Below are 21,489 nucleotides of genomic sequence, written 5' to 3'. Positions count from 1 at the left end.
CAGCTCCCCCGGCGCCTCAGGTGCCACCTGTGCCCTGCAGTCACCGTGCTCCTGATGTCCCATGCAGGCAGGTGTCTGCTGGGGAAGGTGACGTCAAAGCCACCAGCAAGCATCTGCACCCAGGGACCCCACCTGAACCCTGGGGCTGCCTCTGTCTCCCTTCAGTGGCAGCTCCCCAGCAGCTGCCGGCCAAGGCAGCACCACGGGCCCTTGGCTGGGCTTCCATCCAGCCCTTGGGGTCCCCAGAAAAGCTGTCATAAAGAAGAATTTACCACCCCAGCTTGATTTCTGTTGTGTTCTGTTTGTGCTGTTGTGTGTCCACACAGATCCCCTGCTTAGGGTGCAGGGTCCACGTGACTCCCGCTGGGTTATTGTCAGGTCCAGCTGCTGGGAATGTGGAGGGAGGATGTGGTGTCAGGACATGGTGACAGGACACGGGGATGGCATGTGGCTGTGAGTCAGGCTGATGAAGTGCTCTGGGAGGACATGCATACCCAGGGGATCCTTAATGATGGCACGGGGCACTGTGGTGCCTCCCCAAAGAAAACACTCCGGAAACCAGAGGGTGACAGGGACCCTGGGCAATCGCCTGGGGACAGGCTTTGCCCTTGGGGAAATCTCTGAGGGAACCAGATCCTCGCTGGTGCTGGGACCGGCTGTGCTGTCGGATTCCTCAGCGTGGTGTGTCCCAGGGCTCGGTCTAAATTTGTTGCTATTGCTAAGGAGAAGAGGGGGGGCCCACCAGTCCCCAGCCAGTAAAGGGCTGGGCTGTCCCTCAGGTGCTGCCAGTCCTTGGTGTGGCTCTGGTGTCCCATGCCCAGCATGAATGGGACCTGATACGGCCATCCAAAGCCCTGTGTGCTCATGTGTGCACGATCCCATGCACGCAGGATGTCTGTGTGTCCATGTGCACGCGTGTTTGTGAGCAGCATTTCGATGTGCACACACAGATGCACACACAGCAGCCTTGTTCCTGAACCAGGAGTCTCCATCTGACCCTCACCCATGGGACTGCCAGCATGAAACCCTGGCACAGACACGTTCAGACACATGTGTCCCCCCCCAGAATGCCCCCCCATTGCATGTCCCTGCTGGGGACAGCCCCATGCTCCCTATCACTTTCCCTGGCAGCTGCTTCCCGGTGGCTCCGGTTTCATGGGGAGCACAGCTGAGGCCATCAGTTATTCCAGGGAGGAGGGACAGCCGGGGAAATGTCCATCACCCTCACCCTCTGCGCTGAGATTCCCCACGGGTGCCCCACGAGCAGGCAGGAGCTGCAGGCAGGCAGCCAGGCCAGAAGGAAAACCCGCAGCACCGCCCCCCGTGTTTTCCATTTTTTAATTATTCCCCACTGATGAGCATCTTCTGGAAGCGCCAACAACGTCACATGCTTTAATCAGCGTTAATTAGCGGGTGCCTCGGGACAGTGATGAGGGCAGGCAGCAGGAGCCCCCCTCTGCTGCGTGCACAGCCGGTGTCGGTGCCAGCACCCACCACCTCCCGCTCCCAGCCCCTGTAACCCACAGCCCCCTCCCCACCCACGAGCCCCCAGCCCCTTCCTGCCTGTCCTGGGGCCCTGCCAGCCCCTGCCACTGCAGTGTCTGCTCCCAGCAAGCGCCTTCCAGAACTGGGCCACTGGCCATCCGAGGACTGGTCCCCATGAATGTCCCCAAGGATACCCCCTGCTCTTTCTGTCCTCTCTGAGAGCTGGAGAAACCCAGCTCCATCCCATGAGGAGCCGTGCCTGTCCTGCCAGAGATGGGGACAGTGGCTGGGGCCATGCTTGGAAGGGGACAGCCTGTGGGCCTCTGCATGGCTGTGTCTGGACAAAAGGGGAAGGAGGGACACCACCAGCCTCCATGCTTATCAGGATTCCTGTCCCATCCAGCTCCTCTAATCCTGCAGGAAAGTGGGATGGTGGGGCATTTACAATATCCATAACCAGTGAAAAGGCAAAGCCCCCATCATGTCTGGGGTCCCTCTGCATGCATATGGTCTCAGGGGCTCTCAGAGCCCCATCACTGGGGGGGTCTTGGAGCCCTGTCCCCAAGACAAAACCCTGAGGTCCAGCAGAAATTCGGGGAGAGGATCTGAGGTGAGATCAGGGGGTTTCCATATGCTGGAGCCCACTTTGGCAAGTCTGGCTTTGTCCCACTCCTGCAGCTCCTGCAGCTCCAGCTCCTGCAGCGCCCTTCACCCCTGCCCACGGTTCCTCCAGCATGGCCGTGGTGACACTGCAGACTTCTGAAAAATGGGATAAACGAGAGTAAAAAAATAAACTCATGGCCAAGTTTCCCTGCAGCAGCTGGGGCATCTTAGCCGCCCCCAACCATCCCTTGTCCCGGACTTGTCTCTCAGTGCTGGCACTGCCGTGGGCACGTTAGAAGCTGGTGGGTCGGATCATCATGCGGGTGCCCTTCAGGGAGTAGCTGGGCCCCTGGAAGTGGTGCCAGCGGATGCCGTTGAGCTTGCGGATGTTGTTCCGGGCCGGGTAGTAGATGCCATTCAGGTTGGAGAGGCCACAGGCATCAAACCACCATCCTGTGGGAAGGGAGAAGGGCAGGGAGGTGGCATCGCAGGCTGGCACCCATGGGTGCTGCATGGGGGTGTCCCCCTGCTCCACTCACCTCCCGACAGCATCTGGGCACACTTGCAGAGGCAGTTGTCGTTGTCGGCGTCGCGGGTGCTGAACTGGGTGCCCTGCAGTGCCAGGCCACTCTGCTGCCCAGCTGTGCCACTGTAGTCCTGCAGCGACAGCCTGTGCCCAGGAACACAGCCACTGTCACTGCCGGCTGCCAGGGGGTCACAGAGCCCCCAGCACCGCTCAGGGGCTGCCAGGAGATGAACACAGCACAGAGGGATGTGGGCAGAGATCCTGCAGTTCCAGCTTGGCCTCCTGTCCTTGGCCCCCAAGAGTGGGGGTTGTGGTATGCTGGGGCAGAGAGGACCCCCAAGTCTCCTCTGGTTCTCTTGCTGGGGTCAGCTCGGTGCATGCATGGGTTGGATGGTGCAGGGCATGTCTGGGGTCTGGTTCCACCTCCAGCCCAGCTGCTTTCCACCCTCCTGCCCATGGCCAGGAGTACATGGTCATGGCAAGCTAAGCATTAGGAGCACAGCATCCCTTTGTGGACATGGACAGCCTGAGGAAACCCAACACCCCTGGAAATGCCTGGTGGCCACAGCTGTATCACCTCCCTTGCCCAAACAAAGAACCTCAGTGCAAGTGCCCACGTTGCTCCCATGGGGATGGCAAATCCCACTGTCTTGATGCAAGTTTATACATTAAAAATCTACTTCTCAGAAGCCCAGGGAGAGATGAAAGTGTCACAGCAATGTGCCTGGCACCTGGCACCATAACTACACCAGGACAACCCAGTGAAGCCCCCGGTGATCCTGCACCTCCCCGGGACACCCCACCCAGCCCTTCACTGTGGGCACTGCTGCCCACAGGGCTTGGGGACAGTCAGAGATGGGGAGTTCGGGGTGGCTGTTCCCACAGTGCCTCTCTCCTACCTGTAAAACTGCCGCTCACTGCCCAGCTGGAATTTCCCGTAGTGGGCATACACCTGGCCGCCCTCCCAGTCCTGCAGCTCCACCCGCAGGGCGTAGGGCACCCGGCTGGTCAGCAGGTGCACGGCCTCATTCCCCAGCCAGTACTCCCCGGACGCGTCCCCAAAGCCCTGTGGAGCAGCAGGGGGATTGTTCAGGCTGCCCGGGGTGCCCCCAGGGTGTCCCCCTCCCCGGCCAGGCACACACCTGCTTGTACTCCCTCCAGCTCCTCTGGAAGCTGAGGCTGCCGTTGGCACGCAGCTGGATGATGGTCCAGCCCCCTCGATCCGTCTCCATGTCACAGTATGCCTGCAAGGGGAGCGAGGGACACCTGCGGGTGGCTCGGAGCCAGGTGCATCCCTGCCAGGCTGGGCAGCTCAGCGTGGGTGCTCTGTGGGTGCTAGAGCTGGCTGAGGGGCTGGTGAGGGTGTGCCGTGCCCGTGCCTGGCTGAGGGCTCTCTCCTCCCTCCATGGCTGTGGACAGCGGCTGGGGTCTGGTGCTTATAGGTCAGGGTGCCTAAAATCAGTTTTATGCCCTCATTTGGAAGGCTGTGCCAGCTCTGCTTTCATCCCGTGGGTGCTGCCTTCACCCCTGTGCAGCCCCCAAGGCTGGATGGGGTGGGGAAACTGCCCTGGGATGTGCCAAGCAGCAGGGATCTGGTGTGGGGCTGGTGTGCACTGGGTGGGCAACACTGGGTGTGGCAGGGAAGCCCTCTCTGGACTGTGCTCACCTTTTTGGGCTCGCTGAGGTTGGCAATGTGCAGGGTGTAGATGCCACTGGCATGGATGCCCGCCCGGCGCACCTCGGCACAGTCCTGGAATTGCTGCTCCTGCCCAGGTGACATGGCTGTGGCAGAGGGGACAATGAGAAGGCAGAAACTGTGATGGCCCTGCAGCCCTGCCACGCTTTGCTGCTCTTCCCTCTCCCTTTATGCTCACAGATTATTTTTTATCTTTTGTGCCATCTCCTGAGGGCTGAGCAAGGCAGCTGTGCCACCAGGGCTGCTGCCAGCCTGACCCCTGGGGGTTTGCCATGGCTGGGAATGGCATCAGGCTATGGACCCAGCCCTTGGGGCTCCAAGCTGCTCCCTGGTAGCAATGAGAGGATCATTTTCTAGTGGAAGGATGCTGGAGTGATATGAGCTTTAAGATCCCTTCCAGCACAAACCATTCTACGATTGAATGATTCTATGATTTTTGAGGTGAAGTCACTCAAGGTGAGCAGACCACAGGGGGCTCCCTGGCACGCTCCTGGGAGAACAAGGAGCTTTCCCACTGCCCCCACTGTGCCCGCACACCCGCTCACCTCTGCCCTGGGAGACGAGGCGCACCAGGCTCTGGACAGACCGGAGGAGCTGGAGCTGCTGGCGCTGCAGCAGGCTGGTGTTGGCACTGGCAGCCAGCAGTGTCCTTTCCATCTCCTCGATGGTGCCGCTCTGCCGGCTCAGCAGCCGCTGCAGCTTCTCCTTCTCTGAGTGGGCTCCCGCCAGCTCCGCCTGCTGCTTCGTTTCCATCTCCAGCACCCGCACCTCCAGGATGCTGGGAGTGGGATGCAGCGGTGATGGGGTGGCAGAGCGGTCCCAGCGTGTCTGCAGGGACCCATTGCTGTCCCCACCCCCTGCTGCACCCCCTGATTGTACCCTCACTTCTGGGATGTGCCCAGCCTGGGGAACCCAAAGCCCAGTGGCCGTGCTGGGGCTGTGCAACCCCCCAGCGATCGCAGCCAGCACGTGAAGGGGTTCAAGCCCCCTCAAAATGCAGTGTGAGGTGGTAGAGACCAGCCTCCCTGTGGGGTCCAAGGGCTGTGGGGTTCCCTGAGCCACCCCAGCCCCTACTTGTTTCTGTTCTGCAGCTTGTGGATCTCATTGGTCTGCAGCAGCAGCTGCTTCTCCAGCTTGGTGGTGGACAGGGAATTCTCCTGGAGCTGCATCTCGATGCGCCATGTCTGATTCAGCACCTGCCTCGGGAGCAGAGGGGAGCCTTGGATCAGCAGCCAGGGCCACACCACACCCCAGGTGTCACCGGGCCGGCCGTCTCTGGCACCGGTGCATTAAACCCTGTGTCACTCAGGGCATCGCTTTTATCTGCAGACAAACCGTGCCACCCACCACCTCTCAGGGTGGCGGGGACGTGGGGACACACGCGCCGTACCTGGGCCTCCACGTCGGTGAGCTTGCGGCTCTGCTCGGCGCTGCGGTTCAGCAGGGAGCTGCCGATCTCCAGCATGGTGGCAGTCTGGTTCTGCACTGCCGTCTGCTGCAGCTCCGCCATCTCCGGCTTCACGCTGCTCTGGATGTAGCTCTCCAGCTGTGCAGGGAAGTGAGGGTGCAGGGGGTCATTTGGGCACCTCTTTGGGTTCTATCTCAGCATCCCAGCTGAGCCTGGCACCTCTGGGCACAGCCCTGTGTCTCCACAAGGCTTGACCCACTTCGGGGTCATTGGAATCTTATCAGAGGACAGAGCGAGCTGAGCTGCTGCAGGGGAGGCTCCTCAAGCACCGGCTGCCAAGATTCCTGGGCTGTGGTACCAGCTGGGGCCTGGCATGGGCGTCTGTGTGCCCAGGTGTGCTGGCGAGCTGAGGCTGATGCCCAGCCAGGGTTGCCTGTGCCAAGCGGCCAGGCAGGGAGTGGCTGGCACTGGCATCAGCATCAGCTGCCAGCCCCCAGCCACTGGGGATATGGAGGGTGAGGGGACACCATAGCCAGGGAGGGTGGGTGTCCGGCACCCGGTGCCGCTCCACCGCCTGCAAGCGCTCGGGGCTGGGAAGGAGCTGGCTGCGAACACAGCTCGGACACAGCTGAGATGACGCTTCCGCTTTCCCAGCCCGCGGGGGAGCCGCCTTTCCCAAAGGCTTTGCTATTTCTGGCAGCCCCGCCATGAGGTTCCCATTCAGCCCCTCCCCAGGGCGATGGCCTCGGTGGGGGCACGGTCCCTCGGCGGGGCCACAGGGAGCGGAAGGGGCCACGCTGCCGCCCACGCTGGGAAAGCAGCCCCTGAGAGCAGGAGGGACGAGGGCTGCCCAGCTCCCTGCATCCCGCAGATGCTGCTTCCCTGCTTGCCCAGATCCTGCTCCCTGCCTGAGCTCCCCAGAGGTGCAGGCAGAGCCCCACATCCCCCTGCATCTTGTAGGGTCGTGGAGCAGGATCAGCAGGGTTGGGATGCTGCTCTCTGGGCAGCGTGGAAAGCAGGCAGTGGTGCCGGGATGTTCTGCACCGGGGTGGGAATGCAGCGCTGCTGGGATGCTTGGCACGGTGGCAGGCAGGGAGCAGTGCTGGGATGTTTGGCACCATGGAATACCAGAATGTTCAGCACCAAGGCAGGCAGCAGTGTTGGGATACTCAGCGTGGGAGTGGGGCCGGCAGTGGGCCAGGGCACAGGGCTCTGCACTTGTTTGGCATGACGAAATCTCACTGCTCCCTCCTCCTCCGCACCAGGCAGTGGCAAAACCATCACTCCACTGTGAGCATCCATGTGGGGCAGGAGGGATTGGGGCAGGAAGGTCCCAGGGCTGACCATCCCAGCCAGCACTGCCTGCACCCGTTTCCCTGGGGATTTTCCCTCGCAGGAACATGCTCTCAGGGAGGAAGCAGGGAAAGGTCGGAAAGCCGCGTCTGGAAAACATTTCCCTGAGCTGAGGGATTGCTGGAGAGTTTCCCTTTAACCACGTCGTTAATCTTGTTGCTTCACAGGGCTTGGGGAGGCCTTTTCTCCCTCTCAATCTTGCTTTTTTTTTTTTTTTAAATAAACATATCTGTGAGCTGAGGGCAGAACATACCCACAGAAAAGGTCAAGCTGGCACAGGGAAGGCTGAGAGCCCTGGAGATGGAGCCCTGGATCCTGGCCCCAGCAGCTCCCTGGGAGCTGGAGTGGGGCACAGTGTCCCCAGGCATGTCTGGCATAGGGGACACAAGCACAAGTGGGGCAGGCTCTGAGCCAAGGACAGAGAATCTGGGATCCCCCCTCCTTAATCTTGTGGGTGCTGATGTGAGCTGGGCTCTCCTGGCCTCAGAGACTCATTTCTGCACCATAAGGGCAGAGCTGCTGCGGGAGGAGCTGTGGTGCTGTTTTGCTCACCTCAAAACATCACCATGGAGCAGGAGAAAACTCAGCCACTTGCTGTCCCCATGCTGGGATCCCATTGCCCACAGCTGGATCATCCCATGCTGCCTTCTTGCAGCCACATCCCTCCCCTATGCCCCAGTTCCTGTCCCGCTCTGGCATTTCTAAACATTTCACAAGCACCGGCTCAGGAATCCTTGAGTCACAGGTGGGTGGAAAACCCTTCACCTGCTCCCCATACCACTGCACACATCCCAGGGTGAGCAGCACCAGCCCCTGTGCCTCAGGCACCTCAGAGCTGCCAAAATGCCACTGCCTCACTGGAGACCCCATCCCACCCCAAGTCCCCCGCTAGACCCAGCGGCACCATCAAGTGTTTGTGTTTGAACTAAAATTAATTCCTCCTGAGATAGAAGCAGCTGATGTGTCCTTGTGTGCTGGGTCCTGGCCATGTCCCCACCAAGGGGTGCTGAGTGGGGAGGGTGGGCCAGCCCCCAGTGCCATGGATGGGGCTGCTGGGGGAGGCCAGTGCTGGGGATGCCTGAGAGGACCTGGGGAACCTGTTGGGTACCAGGAGACCTCCCAATTTCTCAGCACCCTGTGGGGCTCCCCGTGCCAGGGCAGAGCAGACGGGGATGCAATGTTGTTTACGATCTGTCCCTGAACCCAATGCCTCTTTTGAGCCCTCATTTGTTTGTTCAGGGCTGGAGTCTGACCAAAACAAGCGTTCTTGGGCAGCCCTGCTGAAATTTGGGAAGCCGAGGAACAACAGCAAAAAACATAGCTGCAAGCTGCCTCTAAAAGGAGAGAGCTACGCTGCAGGATGGGATGGGATGGGATGGGATGGGATGGGATGGGATGGGGTGGAATTGTTGTGATGGGATGGATGGATAGAACAGGATGGGGATGGGGAAGGAATGAGGCACTGGCTGCCCAGTGCTCCACTGCCTCGTGCTCCTTGGGGCTGTGGTGAGGGGCATTGCTGCCCACAGCTGCCCAGATGTGCAGTCCCACTTTGCCTGTGGCTGTCTGCTCTGCACAGGGCCATGTGCACCTGTGGTGGGACCCTGATCCCCTGCCTTGCTTGGCCATACAAAGGCTGCCCCCATCCTGAGAGCTGGCCTGGGCACACAGGGCACAAAGACACCAGGGCACAGGGACACCAAGGCAGAGAGCTAAGGGCACAGGGACCCCAGGGCACAGGGACCCCGGGACTCGTGTGCACCCAGCAGACCCAGCAGGTTCCACAGTGACAGAGATTCGGTGCCACCAGCCAGGTTGTCACTGGCCCTGCTGACCCCTCTGCAGCACTCTGGGCTGGCTGCCAGCAGAGCCACGGTTCAGCGTTTTCCCAGCTCTTGAGGAATTTGTTCTCTAGGATGGCTGAGGGGACAAGGAAGAACGTCCTGCACGTCCCTGCTGCCTGCACTGTCCCCCACAGCCCGGGTGGCTACCCAAGCAGCGTGGCTGGCACAGGCCATCCCCGGGATCCCCACTCAGTGTGTTGGCCCCATCCTGATCCCTGAGTGCTGCAGGGGCTCGGCACGGGGACATCACCCAGGAAACGGCACAGAGGCACACAGGTCCCATTGCAGCCTGGTGGCACACCACAGGACAGGCATGTGGCTCTGCTGGGTCAGTGACAGCTGGGGACAAGCCATTTCCCCTCTTATCAGTGCAGGTACCCAGTGTTCCTGGCACGGGCTGGGGGGTTCAGGGCCCCCAGGGATGTGTCCCATGGGATGAGCTATTCCTGGGTCTGACGCAGGCAGTCACACTCAGCTGCTGGGGGCTCCAGGAAGGAAATGCTGCTTCCTGCCTCAGGCATTGGGGACGGGGTGAGCCAGTGGGGGCTGAGGGTGGCAACCCTGTGGGGACACAGCCCCTCTGGTGTGGCACCCCACTGCTCCCACACAAAGTCTCACCAAGTGCTGGGAGCTTCTGCAAAGCCTGTAGGAGGGAAAATGATGAAGCTGGAGAGATTTTGGTGGCCCCTGACCTTGGGACCCTCTCCCCACCACTGGCCAAACCCCTTCCCAGTCTCCTTGCCCAGAACTTGGAATGCTGATCCCCAAAGGATGCTTGGCACGGCTAACCCAGCAAGGACCATGAGGAGCCCTGTGGCAAGGATGGACAGGGAATACAGCCTCAGTGGGGAGTGCTCTGGGTGAGTGACCTGCAGCAGCAGCCGCAGAACCCGCAGCACGCATCCCGTCCATGCAGGCAGTGCTTGATGCCAGCTGCACACCTGCACAGAAAACCTGACCTGGATGCTCAGGTGGGCACAGGCCCCAATGCCCGAGCTGTGCCACAGGGATGCTGCATGAGTGGGTGCTGGACACAGATCCCTGCCCACCCCACCCCGCTGCGTGTCCCCCCACATCCCCCATCCTACCCCCTACCTTCAGCAGCCACTGGGTGCTGTTCTCCAGGATCCTCTCCAGATGCCGCAGGCGCTGGGCAGCCCCGTGCCCGGCGGTGCCGGCCGGCGAATCCCTCTGGAGCAGCACGTTGGCGGGGCCGGGGGCGGCGGGGCAGGGCAGAGGGTCGGCCTCGGGCAGCACGAAGGTGTAGCTGCAGTGGCCGTGCTGCACGCGGTGGTAGCGCCGGCGGCCGCCGCCCTCCAGAGCCCGGCGCTGGGCTCCGGCAGCGCACAGAGCCGTCGTGGCACAGGTCAGGGCCACGAGGCCGAGGCTGAGCGCCCGCATGGCGCGGGGGTCCCCGCGGGGCCGGGGTGCCGCGGCGGGGGATGCGCCGGGATGGGTCAGTGGGCGCTCGCCGCCGCGTCCGACCGCGGCGATTTCGGCATTTCCTCCCTCTGAGCCGGCGCTGGCCGCCCCGGCCTTTTATCGCCAGCCCTCGCAGGGGGAGAGGGGAGGAAAAAAAAAAAAAAGAAAAAAAAAAAGAAAAACAAAGGAAAAAATCTGTTTAAAAACAATACTTCTATCTTTTTTCTTTCCTCTGGGTCCACTGCGGGGAGATCAAGTTTCACACGTGATCTATAAATGTCTCTCTCACACACACACACACACACACTCTCTCACACACTCACAGTCGCACACGCAACCCCGTCCCTCCCCCGGGCGGTCTCTGCACAACTCATCGCACGTCCCGGGGTGGACAGCGCCGCGGCAGCACCGAGCCCTCCCACCCCCCAGCCCTGCACCCCGCCAGTGCCCCCGGTCAGCAGCCGCTGGGATTCACCACACCCGGCACCCCCATCCCAGGCAGCCCCGCTCCCTCCCCGAGTCCCGCTGTTTATAGTGCCAGCGGGAGCCAGGCCTGCATTTCGCTGCTCTGGCCAGGGATGAGCCCGTGGGGACCAGGAGGAGGGAGGGCTGTGTCCCAGGCAGGGCTTGGCAGGACACAGCCAGGCTGTGCACGGGCTCGGCGCGCCCAGATCCCAGGCCGGGCTCTGTCGGGGGCTGGTGACTCTGACCAGAAATGGGGGACACCACGTGTGGCAGCCCATGGGCTGGGATAGGAGCTAGGCTGTGTCCCCCGGGAGCAGACAATCCCCGTGGTGGGGACAGGCTGCCAAGGGGATGTCCAAGCATCTTAGCAGAGGGGGATTTTCTCCAACACCCAGAAAAAACCCCTGGTGATTCCCAGTCCTGTGGAATGGCAGTCCCAGTGTCACACTGCTACTACTTGCTACTACTTGCCCCACTGCTGGCTCAGGCAATGAGTGATGCTCATTAAAACTTGAAATCAAATCTTTCCCCAGTACCCCCGTGCTGGGGGGCAGGGCAGGGTGTCCCCCCACAGGCACCCAAGCTGCAGAGCTGTGGCACAGGGGACTGCACCGTGGCCACGGCCAGCATCCCAAACCCCCTCCGGCAGCAGTTCGTGGGAATGGGGAAAACAGGGACTCAGGAGCAAGGCGGGGGTTTAATCCATTTATTTGCCATGAAGCGATTGGAGGAGATGCTCCGGCAGCTTTGTGCCGGCTCTGGGGCTGCCAGCTCGGTGCTGACACCCAGCGCTCCCGTCCTGAAGGGTCTGTGCAGCCCCCGCAGCCTCGACACCCCGCGGCCACCCCGGCCTCCCCCTGCTCCCGCTCAGGGCGGGGACGGGGAGTTGCGCCCCGGCAATCCCCAAAGGCAGCGCTGCCTGCGGCTGGACAGCGATTTAAGCGCACACATGGCATATATCCCGAGAGAGCCCTCTGTGCCTGGGACACACAGCGCAGCAGGGAGGGACAGCCCGGGCTCAGCACCCCACGGTCATGCCCTGGTGATGGCTGGGAGGGGGCTCACCACCCCACGGTCACAGCCTGGTGATGCCTGGGAGGAGTTTGCAGCACTGCTTCCAACACATCCCAGTTTGAGGACCAGGACGCAGCAGCATCCCCTGCCTGGGCTTGCACTCACACTGTGCCTGTCCCTGTCCTAGACAGATACAGTCACCCCGAATTCCTGTGCCCACATCCAGCTGGGAGAGAAGATCTTTGAGCCTCTCTGTGAGCCTGAGGATGGCAGGATTCGGCTTGTGAGGGTGCTGAGTGCTGGGCTGGCATGATCCCAAGAAGGGTTTGTCAGTCTGGAGGGCCAGCTGCCCTCCGAGCCAAAGGAGAGCAGGATTTGGCCCTTGGTTGTGCCAGTGGGGATACTGAGCACCAGGCTGGGCTGCTGTGAGCAATGGCACAGTCCCCAGTGGGGTCCCAACCCCAGGAGTCCTGCTGCTTCCCATGCCTGTAGCTGAGAATGGGGGACACTATCCAGCACCTGGAGCAGCTCAGTGGTGCACTGTGCCCCCAGCACTCCCATAAAATCAGGACTCTGTAGAGCCAGGGCATCTCCCAGCCCTGGGGAACACTATCCAGGCAGGCATCAGCTTCATTAGCAGGGTACAACCCCGGTCTAACCCCATCCCACCCGTCTGGAGGAAGGGATGGAGCAGGCTAGGGGAGAGGGACGACCAGAGGAATAAAGGAGCCACCCCCTCCCCAAGCCCTAGGGCTTTGCTTTGGACATTGCAAATTAGATTTTCTGAAAAGGAAATGTTTTACAGGCCATAAATTGTCTCAAAAGAAAAGGGGGATGGGGGGGCAGAGAAAATTGTGCAATGTTTTTTTTTTTTTTCCTGTGGGTGGAGAACATTGTGCAATTTTTTTTTTTTTTTTTTTTTCCTGTGGGTGTCAAAACAGGGGTGATGTGGCTGGAGCACTGTGGCAGGAGTTGTCTGGGAACTCCTGCCATGGTGCCCCAGCTCCCGTGCTGGTGCCCGCTAGGTGCCCGTGTGCCTTTCTGTCTTCGGCTTCTTCTGTCGCTTTTTGCCTTTATTTTTGGGTTCAGTTTTCTCTGCAACAGAAAAAGGAGAAGGAAAGAAGCGCTTGCTCGCTGGCCAGGCAACATGATCTGACCTGAGCCCCATCCATGGGATGCTGATCCCATATCCTCCTTCAAGGTGTTAGTGCTGGACCCAGTTTCTGAATTTGGGGACCCCAGAGCCCTCTCCCAGGCGTGAAACAGCAGTGTGGGTCTGTGGGGGGTCTGGGTGTGCTGATGGCATGGGCACAGGGACACTGGCGTATTGTCTCTACATCTCCATAGCTGGACTCTCAGTCCTGGTACCCCAAAATCCCCAGGAATAGGGTGGGGCAGCTCAACCCAAGCAGAAACTGCCTGGAGAAACCCCAGCTTCTCCCTGAGCAAGGACTGTGGGTGCTGGAGAGGGGCAGTGGCTGCACCAACACCCCAAAGCCATGGCACAGCCGTGCTCAGCTCTGCCATGATCTGGGAACCTGCCCTCCACCACGGGACCCAGACAGCCCCTGGGAGGATTTGGACATGCTGGGGAGCAAGGTGGCTTTGGAGTGCATCCTTGCACAGGTGCTAATTCTCCCTCCCTGTGGATGCCTCCACCTGTGGATGGTCCCCATCCCAGTGGCACAACCAGTGTGCTGGTGGAGCCTGGCTGCATCCCAAGTAAACCCACTGCCAGCTTTCCAGGGTCAGGCTGCTGGGACCCAAATCTTTGCTCACCCTGAGAAGCTGCCACACACCCTCCAGCTGGCTGAGGTGTTGGTGCTGAGACACCAAAGAAATGGGGATTCAGGATAAACCCTGCTGTGCCATGGGCTCCGCTGGGAGGGGGAGTCCATGCTGTGGATCAGAATGGTTGCCCCAAAAACTGGGCAGCTTTGTGGGTCCTTGCCCCCGGTGCCCACTCCAGTTAGTGTCACATGGGGAGGTTCAGTGTTGTGAGGGGCACAAGGGACCATGACTGTCCCTGGTGCTGCGTGTGCCAGCACTGTTGTCCCCAGTCCCTTCTGAGGACTCCAGTTCTTGTCCTGGCTGGCTCTGAAACCCTGTTTCTCGGCTCTGATCTCCAGACAGTTGCCACCCACAAAGGAGAGGGCACGGCACGCACGCCAAGTGTCTGGAGAGCGGGACAGACACCCAAGGCAGATTTACAGCAGTGCGAGGGGTTTGTGCCACGGCCAAGCGCGGCGGCTTTTCCCTTCCAGCCGCCTGAATGGCTCAGAAGTGGTGGCACAAATCTCTCATCACACGGTCGGGTTCGGCCGCCTGCCCTGGCTCGCCTGGGCTGGGGGTGCCTCAGATGCATCAAGTGAACTCCTCGTCCTCCTCCAGCATCTGGATCCCATAACCCAGCACTTGGCCAGGCGGGCAGGAGCCTGGGAGCGAGGGCAGACACACGCTCTGCAGTGGCAGGGACTCCAAACAGCCTGCCCAGGAGTGGGGGACATGGAGGGGCTGCTCTCTCCTGAGGGGGTTGCTTCGGGGGCACTCATGGGATTCCTTCTGCTGGGCAGGGGACAGGGCTGTCTCTGAAGCTGATCCCAGATAGCAGCCTCAAGAATAGAGTCCTGCCAGTCCCTGAGCCCACCACCATAGCCCCACGGCTTCCAGCTTGCAGGAGCACAGGCAGAGGCAGAAGACCAAGCACTTTTCTGGGGTGCCAGTGCCTTCCCAGTAACTTCACAAGACGAGGTGTCCCCGAAACACAGGACAGCAGTCCCTGCCAGTGGGACCCGCTGTGTGCCAGGCAGGGCAGGGCATGGGCACGGTGCTCCAGGACACAGTGCTCCAGAGCAGCCTGTCCTCCCACACTAAATTTCTTCCATCAAACTATCACCAGCTCTGCGGGTCTGGAGCTGCCACACACCAGCAGGGAGGAGAACATCCTCAAAATCGAAGCCACCTGGCACCCCAAAGACGTGAGCTGGGACCTGGGTGGGGAAGGGAAGCAGCTCCTCTGCACTGTCAGCAGGAAAATATTACTTATGATTGATGCTGCTGGGATGAAACCTCTCTCCTGGCTCCGTGGCCCTCGCCCAGCACGCACGTCCTCTGCTGCTGCCCCCCTTCTTCATCCTTTTTCTCTCCACCCTCACAGTCCTGTCCTCTCTGATCCCCGCCACGCTGGCGGTGCCGGCCGGCTCATCCCACGGCGCAGCGATCCCGCAGCTCCGAACCGCAACCCTCGCTGGCTCAGATCTGCTGCCAGGCACTTCAGATCGGTATCTCATGCATCCCCCTTTCTGCCAGTTATTAAGTGGAGATTTATTAGGGTAGCTTCAGTCCAGATGCCTGCATCCAAAAATGACATCAGCCACGTCCTGGTTCCCATCGCCAGCCCTGCACCCGCGCACGCACCGCCCGGACAGACCCTGCAGCGGGTCTGGTGTGTGAAAGGTGGGGAGATCCCTGAGCCAGGGAGCCCCCAGCCTGGGAATGAGGTGGGGGGAAGTGCAGGAGCATGAGTGAACATCTGGCCAGATGAGCTATGGATGGGCACTGTGCCCTGGGGTGTCTCCCAAAACTTTTGCCTTCAGAAATCCCCTGGGTGATGCCCTCCTGCTCCATGAGCGTTCCAGCTTTTAGGGAGCTCAGAGGTTTTTGCCGGAACCTCCCCTGTGTGTCTCAACCCTCCTTACCCACAGCTGCAGTACAGAAAGCCTCCCTTCACGTCGTGGCAGGATGGGAGCTGGAGCTCGGCAGCCTCATCCCACCACGGCGGTTCGTGCCAGTGCCCAGCCCAGCCCAGCCCAGCATGGAAGGGGACACTGGCTCGTCCCAGGCAGTCTCGGGGACTGCCAGGTGGGAGCAGCCAGCCCTAGGGCTGCTCAGCACATGTGCCTGAGATGACGGCTTTACCCAGAGTTTCAAAATGCTTGGGGGATGACAGCATGGTTCGCCGGCCACTGCCAGACCCCTGCTGCCACCGTCCTCCTGCAGCGCCCCTCGGGCTCACTTTGGAGGGACGCGAAGCTGTCCCCAGCCCCGGCGGCGCGGTGCTCACCTCCCGGGCAGTGCTTCTTCATGCGGCACCTCCTGGTCTCCAGCAGCGCGGGGCAGGCAGTGCCCTCCTCCCGGGCAGCCTCCGGCACCTCCCGCACCCGCGTCTCCACACCCCACTTGCAGCCGCAGGTCCGGCTCTCGTGGGTACAGGCGCTCCACTCGCTCCAGGGGCCCGGCTCGCACGTCTCTGCAGGGACAGGGACAGGACTGGTGACCCTCGGAGCCAGGCACGTCCCCGGGGACGGCGGGCACGGGTGCGGGTTCTGCTTACCTTGGCACTCGCGGGTGCCGGGCTGTGCCGCGGTGCCGGGGGGACACTGCCGGAAGCACTGGCCCTTGTACAAGTAAAACTTGTCCTTGCACTTCATGCAGAAGTCTCTGCTGAAGCAGCTCTCGCAGCTGGGCGACCTGCACTCTGCCGGGAGGGACGGCCGGTCAGCGGGACTCAAAACCCACCGGGGACCCAAAACCTGCGGGATCCAGGCTGCGGCTCTGGGCAAGGGAAAAGGGGACGAAGCCCCCCCAAGCCGGCCGGCCCTGGATCCAGTGCCACCAGGAATGCTGTGGGAAATGAAGCCATCGCCCTTCCCGCAGCACTGGGACCCGCAGGGTGCCGAGGGGAGCAGGGGGCACTAGCAGGAGCAGGGGGACCCCGGCCGGCACGGGACGTACTTGTGCACCTGTTGACCTCCAGACCCCGCACGCCAAAGTAGCCTGGGGGACAAGTGTGGACGCACATCCCGTACTGACGGATGCCGTCCCTCCAGATCAGCAGGAAGAGGCGGTGGTGGCAGGTGATGCAGCCGTTGTCCTCAGAGCACAGGACGCAGCCCGTGCAGTTTTCCAGCAGGCCAGCACTCGCTGCGGGGACAAATGAGGAGAGGGGCTGTGACACAGGTGCTGAGTGGGGACCCCAGCCCCGTGGCAGCCCCTCTCTGACACACCAGGGGACAGCGCTGTCCTGTCTCCCTGCAAATGCCACCCCACCTCTCTCTGCTCCTCAAATCCCCACCTCTGTCCACGCTGCAGCCAAGGGACACATGGAGCCATTGCTCCCAGCTTGGTCAGCACTGGTGGCCTCCATCCCCCCAAGGTCCAGACTGAGGCTTTGCCCCATGTCCTGCACTGCCCATGGGTGACAGAGGCACACCCCAAGCCAGCCTTGCCCATCCCGTGGGAAGTGGAAAAACCACTGGGTCAGCGGTGGAAATGTGATCTGACCTGGATTAATCAGTTGATGCCTCTCAAGTGTCAGAGGACAAAGGGCATTTTGGATGCAGTCAAGAGGAGCTGAGAAAAGAATCTGTCTGTTTGCTCAAGAGCCTCTGCTGCCTCCCTGGCTGCCTGTGCTGTACTCCCAGGCTGTGGGCGAGTGACTGACCCTGAGGTGGGTGACCTCTGTTCCCAGGGACAAGGACAAGGTGCCAACATTCACCAGGCCACAGAAACACCACCAACTGCTCCTGCTCTCTGAGCCCACTGAAAAGCCACAAAAGAGGGCACTGAACTCCTGCATGCAAGCATCCAGTGCCTTCACCATGCCCCTTTGTTGGGAGCTGTTTGCTTGGCTCTGGCACCACAGCCTGAGCAGCAGTGACAGTGCCACAAGCCCTGGTACAGCCTGCTTAGGACGTGGGCTCTATAGAACCATAGATCACAGAATGGTTTGGGTTGGAAGAGACCTTCAAGGTCATCTCAAGCCCCCCACCATGGGCAGGGACACCTTCCACTGCACAAGGTTGCTACAAGCCCGAGCCACGTGCTGGGTGCTGCCTGGCACAGACAGACTCAGCCCTGGCAGCAATGCCTGGCACAAAAGCTGCACCAGAAGGGTCCCACGGCTGTGGGGTTGGGGCAGAGGTGCTGGGAAGCCGGGGGGATGCCGGCAGAGGATTCTGTCAGACGATGATGGCGGGCAGTGCCTCGCAGCCCCCGCTGGTCCCTGGCACAAGCCAGTCCACGGTGCTGTGGTGCCATGCAGTTGTCCCCAAGCTGGCTCATCCCAGTCGCTTCTCTGGGGCACACTGGGATGGCAGCACTGCCAGGAGCCCTCATTAGAGCTGCGTCTGCTGGGAGCGCTAACGAAGCACCTTGGATCCATTAAGTTGTTATGGTCTCCGTTACATATTTACCAAACGCTGACAACATTTGTGTTCCTGGCTGCAGCTGGAGTGGCTTCCCTGGGGACCCATGGATTTATGAGCCTCTTTCCCTTCCCTAATTCTTTTTGATATTTAGGGGGGTTTTTTGCTGCTCTCCTTCCACCTCCAGCCAGGGCAAAGAAGGTGGGGAACCCTGGATGGGCTCCAAGGCCTCCTTCCTCTCACTGGCTTGGAAATAATCCCATGGTATGGAGCTGGGAGAAGTGGGGAGTCCTCCTCCACTCCACAGTGCTGCTGGCATGGCACACACGTCTCTGCCACCAAGAGTGACACTGGGAGCCACCACAGAGAGCAACAGAATGTGGCTCACTCCGAAACCATGGGCTTGGGGATTAGGAACAAGAGGTGGGTTCATCTCCCGTCCAGCGGGCTGAGCTGGGATGGGCACTGGGCATGGGGCACAGTGGGTACCTGAGTTTGCTGGACATGGGTGTGACATCCCCCATCTCTGCCCACCCTATGCCAGTCCTGCTGGGATCCATGAGTCCCTGGGGCACTGCACTGCCCAGACCAGAGCTCCAGTGGCAGTAGGGAGGCTGTGGGGTGCTGCAGCATCTTTTGTGGCTCCTGGACCCTGAGCTGGCTTTTCTGTGCAGGTTATCCCAGGGTATATAACATGTCTGGGGTGTGAAACCACAGCCAGACCCCCAGGCTGCCAAGACCTGAGGCCTTTGGAGCATTGCATCAAGCAGTGGTAGCTGGAGCCCTTCTTGGTGCTTGGCTGTTTCCCATCAGGGGTGTTTTGGCCACCAGTCTGGCCACCCACATCATCACCCACACCTACTGCCTCCGCATGCCTTTAACATGGAACAACTTCAAGGAAGCTCTCCAGGCTCCAGCCCTGAGAGCCTGGTCCTGGCACGTCCTGCCCCTACCCTGGCACATGTTGGCCCCAAAACCAAGGCATTCCTGGCACAGGGCTGAGAACCAGCTCTGGACCCACTCCACACAGCCAGCTGGCACTGCCTGGCACTGCCCAGCGAGGGGACACGAGCCAGTGCCCAAGGGAGGGGGCACGTGCCTCGGCACAGCCCCAGCACACCCTGCCCTTGCCCAGGCACTGAGCAGGGGCTCAGCTGGTGCCTCTTCCTGGGGAAAGGATGGGGCAGGGGACAGGCAGTGCCTGCTGTGGCTCTGAGCATCCTTCCAGGAGGTTTTACTCCTAAAGCACTTAGTGTGCTATGCAGAGAAAGGAAATATCAGAAAATCAGCCCATTTTGTGCTATCCCCACTGTGTCTGGCTCTGCGGGGGTTTGCAGAGCTGGTCCCAGTGCCAGCCAGTGTCCCTTGTGTCCTGCCAGCCACAAAGGCAGGGCTGGCACCGGGCAGGCAGGGTGGTGGGGCTGTGCTCTGCATCTTCCACACTGCCAAGCCAGCCCCGTGCCACGCACCCAGAGGGGAGCACAGACGGTCCCCAAAGGGGCTCAAGGCGAGGGGCTGGGGGTTTGCTGGCTGCTGGCACCTCCAGCCCTGGTTCACAACTCCTTCCTGCTCCGTGCAGGCAGGACAGGCAGCCTGGTGTCCCAAAGCCACCCCGCAGGACCCGAGCGGGATGAGCCCACCGTGCACACTGTACCTTGCTTCTTCCACCGGTTCTGCGTGAGCATTTCCATGGAGCTGATGAATAACAGCAACATGAATATTATCCACTGCATCTGGGCAGGAGTGATGTCGGACAGGGAAGAAATCAAATCATCCAAGCGGCTGGCAGGCTCGGCTCCTGCCAGAGCCGGTGAGGGGTGGTGGGAGGGCGACGAGCGGCTCCGGGCTCACACCATCCCAACCCGAGCTTCGGACACACAGCCACACTTCAGGGCAGTTTGAGCCGGCGGCAGTGGGGCAGGCTGGGGCTGTCAGGCCCGGGGAGTGCTCATGGTGGCGGGGAAGTGCCGGCTGCTCCAGGGAGCTCTGCCTTTATAGTCAGTGTCAGCCCCCTCTGCTCACCCTCCCTTTCAAAATAATAATAATCCTAAAAAAAAAATAAATAAAAAATCCCCCAGCAGCAACAAAGCGACTGGCAAACGCCCTGGCTGGATCCCCCCGGAGCACTCCAGCCACCACCTCGGCTGGGAACCGTCCCGCCGTCCCGCCGCGGTCCGACTGTCCCGCTGCCATCCCAGCGCCGGGGTCACAGCGAAGCCCCCTGCGATTTTGGGGGGGTGGAGCCAGGAGGGTGACGCTGCCTGCGCCGGCCCCCCCGGCTCAGCCCCCCCGGCTCAGCCCCCCCCGGCTCAGCCCCCGCTCCGAGTCCCCGCAGGGCTGGGGGGGCCGGTGACAGCCCCCGGGCAGGGCTGAGCCCCCCGGGCAGGGCTGAGCCCCCCGGTCGCCGGGAGCCGTGGTGGGTCTCCGGCAGCTCCGGCGGCGGCTGCGGGTCTGCCCCGGCTGTCCCCAGGGCTGCAGCTGACTCTGATTTTCCGAGCGCTTCTTAACTCACCTCCCTCCGAGCTGCGGGAGCGAAGCTGAGCCGAGCCGAGCTGTGCCAAGCTGTTCCAAGCCAAGACGAGCTCACTGCGCTGTTCTGGGCTCCCATGCGGCTCTCCACACCCCTTGTCCCACGCTGTGCTCCCCAAAACCCACCCTAGGGGCTGTGCTTGAGGTGGGGCGCAGGACAGGAGGGGGACACCTCACTCGCCAGGTATCCAGGCGACCTATGGGCACAGGTCCCCATCGTGGGAGCCCACGTGCTCGTCCTGTTGTCCCAACCCTGTGCCACAGCCTGGTGACGTCCCAGCCAGGGCTCCGAGGCCACTGGCCACCGGTGACAGCGCCAGTGACAGCGCATTCACTCCTGTCATCACCATGTGCAAACCAACACATGGCGCCCCTCTCCTCCACCCAGAGGGAGCACTGAGAGAATTTCTGGGCACACAGGACCCCCCTGAGCACCCTGGGGCAGATCAGCATCCACCTGCTCATCCCACACACCAGCGGGGCTCCTTTCCACCCGGGATGCTCTGGGTCTGCATTGCCTGGGAGGGACGAAGGGGCTGGGGGTGCTGAGAGCCAGCAAACCCATGGCACCGGAGTGGAGCACCCACGGGGCTGCAGTGGATGTGTCCATCAGTGCCCTGGGGTGTCCAGCCATGCCTGGGACAGTACACTGGGGTTAATCTTCTCTCTACCCCTCGAATTTCTCTCTCCTGTTTCCCTTCTCTCCCCCAGCCCCCCTGAGCCTCTCTCCCCACCTCTCCCATCCGGCACTGCTGTGTTTCATTCCTGAAGGGTTAATGATCAGACAACAAAGGAGCCATTTCAGACCCCTTTGGCCACAATGTAGGAAACCAGGAGTAATAACTGAGGAAACCAGGAGTAATAATGGTTAGGATCACTTTAGGTTTTTTTTTTTTTTTCTAATTATGAAATAAATTGAAAAATTACACATAAAATGCATAAATTGCAGCATCTGGCTCAGACAAAATTTCCATAAACAACCAAACCTGCAGCATGGC

At 61.1% G+C, this 21,489-nt stretch overlaps 2 protein-coding genes across 6 annotated transcripts; both read right to left on the bottom strand.

Moving 5' to 3' along the window:
- Positions 1-1,322: 1,322 nt before the first annotated feature.
- ANGPT4 (angiopoietin 4) lies at positions 1,323-10,792 on the bottom strand. 3 transcript variants are annotated; one of them, XM_041458265.1, is made up of 10 exons: positions 10,011-10,792; positions 5,701-5,856; positions 5,385-5,506; positions 4,856-5,088; positions 4,281-4,396; positions 3,757-3,858; positions 3,514-3,680; positions 2,628-2,758; positions 2,336-2,541; positions 1,323-2,244 (listed from the first exon to the last, which is right to left on the bottom strand). In XM_041458265.1, the coding sequence occupies exons 1-9, from the start codon at positions 10,314-10,316 to the stop codon at positions 2,381-2,383; spliced, it is 1,494 nt and encodes a 497-aa protein (XP_041314199.1). In that variant the 5' UTR covers positions 10,317-10,792; the 3' UTR covers positions 1,323-2,244; positions 2,336-2,380. The 3 variants fall into 3 exon arrangements, with proteins under 3 accessions (XP_041314199.1, XP_041314201.1, XP_041314198.1); XM_041458267.1 differs by having other exon boundaries at positions 2,348-2,541; XM_041458264.1 differs by having other exon boundaries at positions 1,323-2,541; positions 10,011-10,791.
- A 1,964-nt stretch (positions 10,793-12,756) lies between these two features.
- Positions 12,757-20,663, bottom strand: RSPO4 (R-spondin 4). 3 transcript variants are annotated; one of them, XM_041458343.1, is made up of 6 exons: positions 20,475-20,663; positions 19,617-20,009; positions 16,551-16,739; positions 16,150-16,293; positions 15,880-16,065; positions 12,757-12,911 (listed from the first exon to the last, which is right to left on the bottom strand). In XM_041458343.1, exons 2-6 carry the CDS (start codon positions 19,693-19,695, stop codon positions 12,838-12,840), a joined length of 672 nt encoding a protein of 223 aa, XP_041314277.1. In that variant the 5' UTR covers positions 19,696-20,009; positions 20,475-20,663; the 3' UTR covers positions 12,757-12,837. The 3 variants fall into 3 exon arrangements, with proteins under 3 accessions (XP_041314277.1, XP_041314278.1, XP_041314276.1); XM_041458344.1 differs by having other exon boundaries at positions 19,617-19,657; XM_041458342.1 differs by lacking the exon at positions 20,475-20,663 and having other exon boundaries at positions 19,617-20,153.
- Positions 20,664-21,489: the final 826 nt, after the last annotated feature.

Source organism: Pyrgilauda ruficollis, unplaced genomic scaffold, assembly GCF_017590135.1.
Source record: "Pyrgilauda ruficollis isolate IOZ18807 unplaced genomic scaffold, ASM1759013v1 scaffold127, whole genome shotgun sequence".
Lineage (NCBI taxonomy): Eukaryota > Metazoa > Chordata > Aves > Passeriformes > Passeridae > Pyrgilauda > Pyrgilauda ruficollis.
This window is presented reverse-complemented; position numbering and strand designations above follow the sequence as displayed.

Excerpts from the sequence above, each read along its gene's own strand:
- RSPO4 (XM_041458343.1), bottom strand. The coding sequence starts at position 19,695 with ATGCAGTGGATAATATTCATGTTGCTGTTATTCATCAGCTCCATGGAA. Across the intron at positions 16,740-19,616 it reads GAACCGGTGGAAGAAGCAAG|CGAGTGCTGGCCTGCTGGAA; the intron begins GTACAGTGTGCA and ends TTGTCCCCGCAG. Across the intron at positions 16,294-16,550 it reads GGAGGTCAACAGGTGCACAA|AGTGCAGGTCGCCCAGCTGC; the intron begins GTACGTCCCGTG and ends CCCTCCCGGCAG.
- ANGPT4 (XM_041458265.1), bottom strand. The coding sequence starts at position 10,316 with ATGCGGGCGCTCAGCCTCGGCCTCGTGGCCCTGACCTGTGCCACGACG. Across the intron at positions 5,507-5,700 it reads TCACCGACGTGGAGGCCCAG|GTGCTGAATCAGACATGGCG; the intron begins GTACGGCGCGTG and ends CTCCCGAGGCAG. Across the intron at positions 2,542-2,627 it reads TGCCCAGATGCTGTCGGGAG|GATGGTGGTTTGATGCCTGT; the intron begins GTGAGTGGAGCA and ends CCCTTCCCACAG.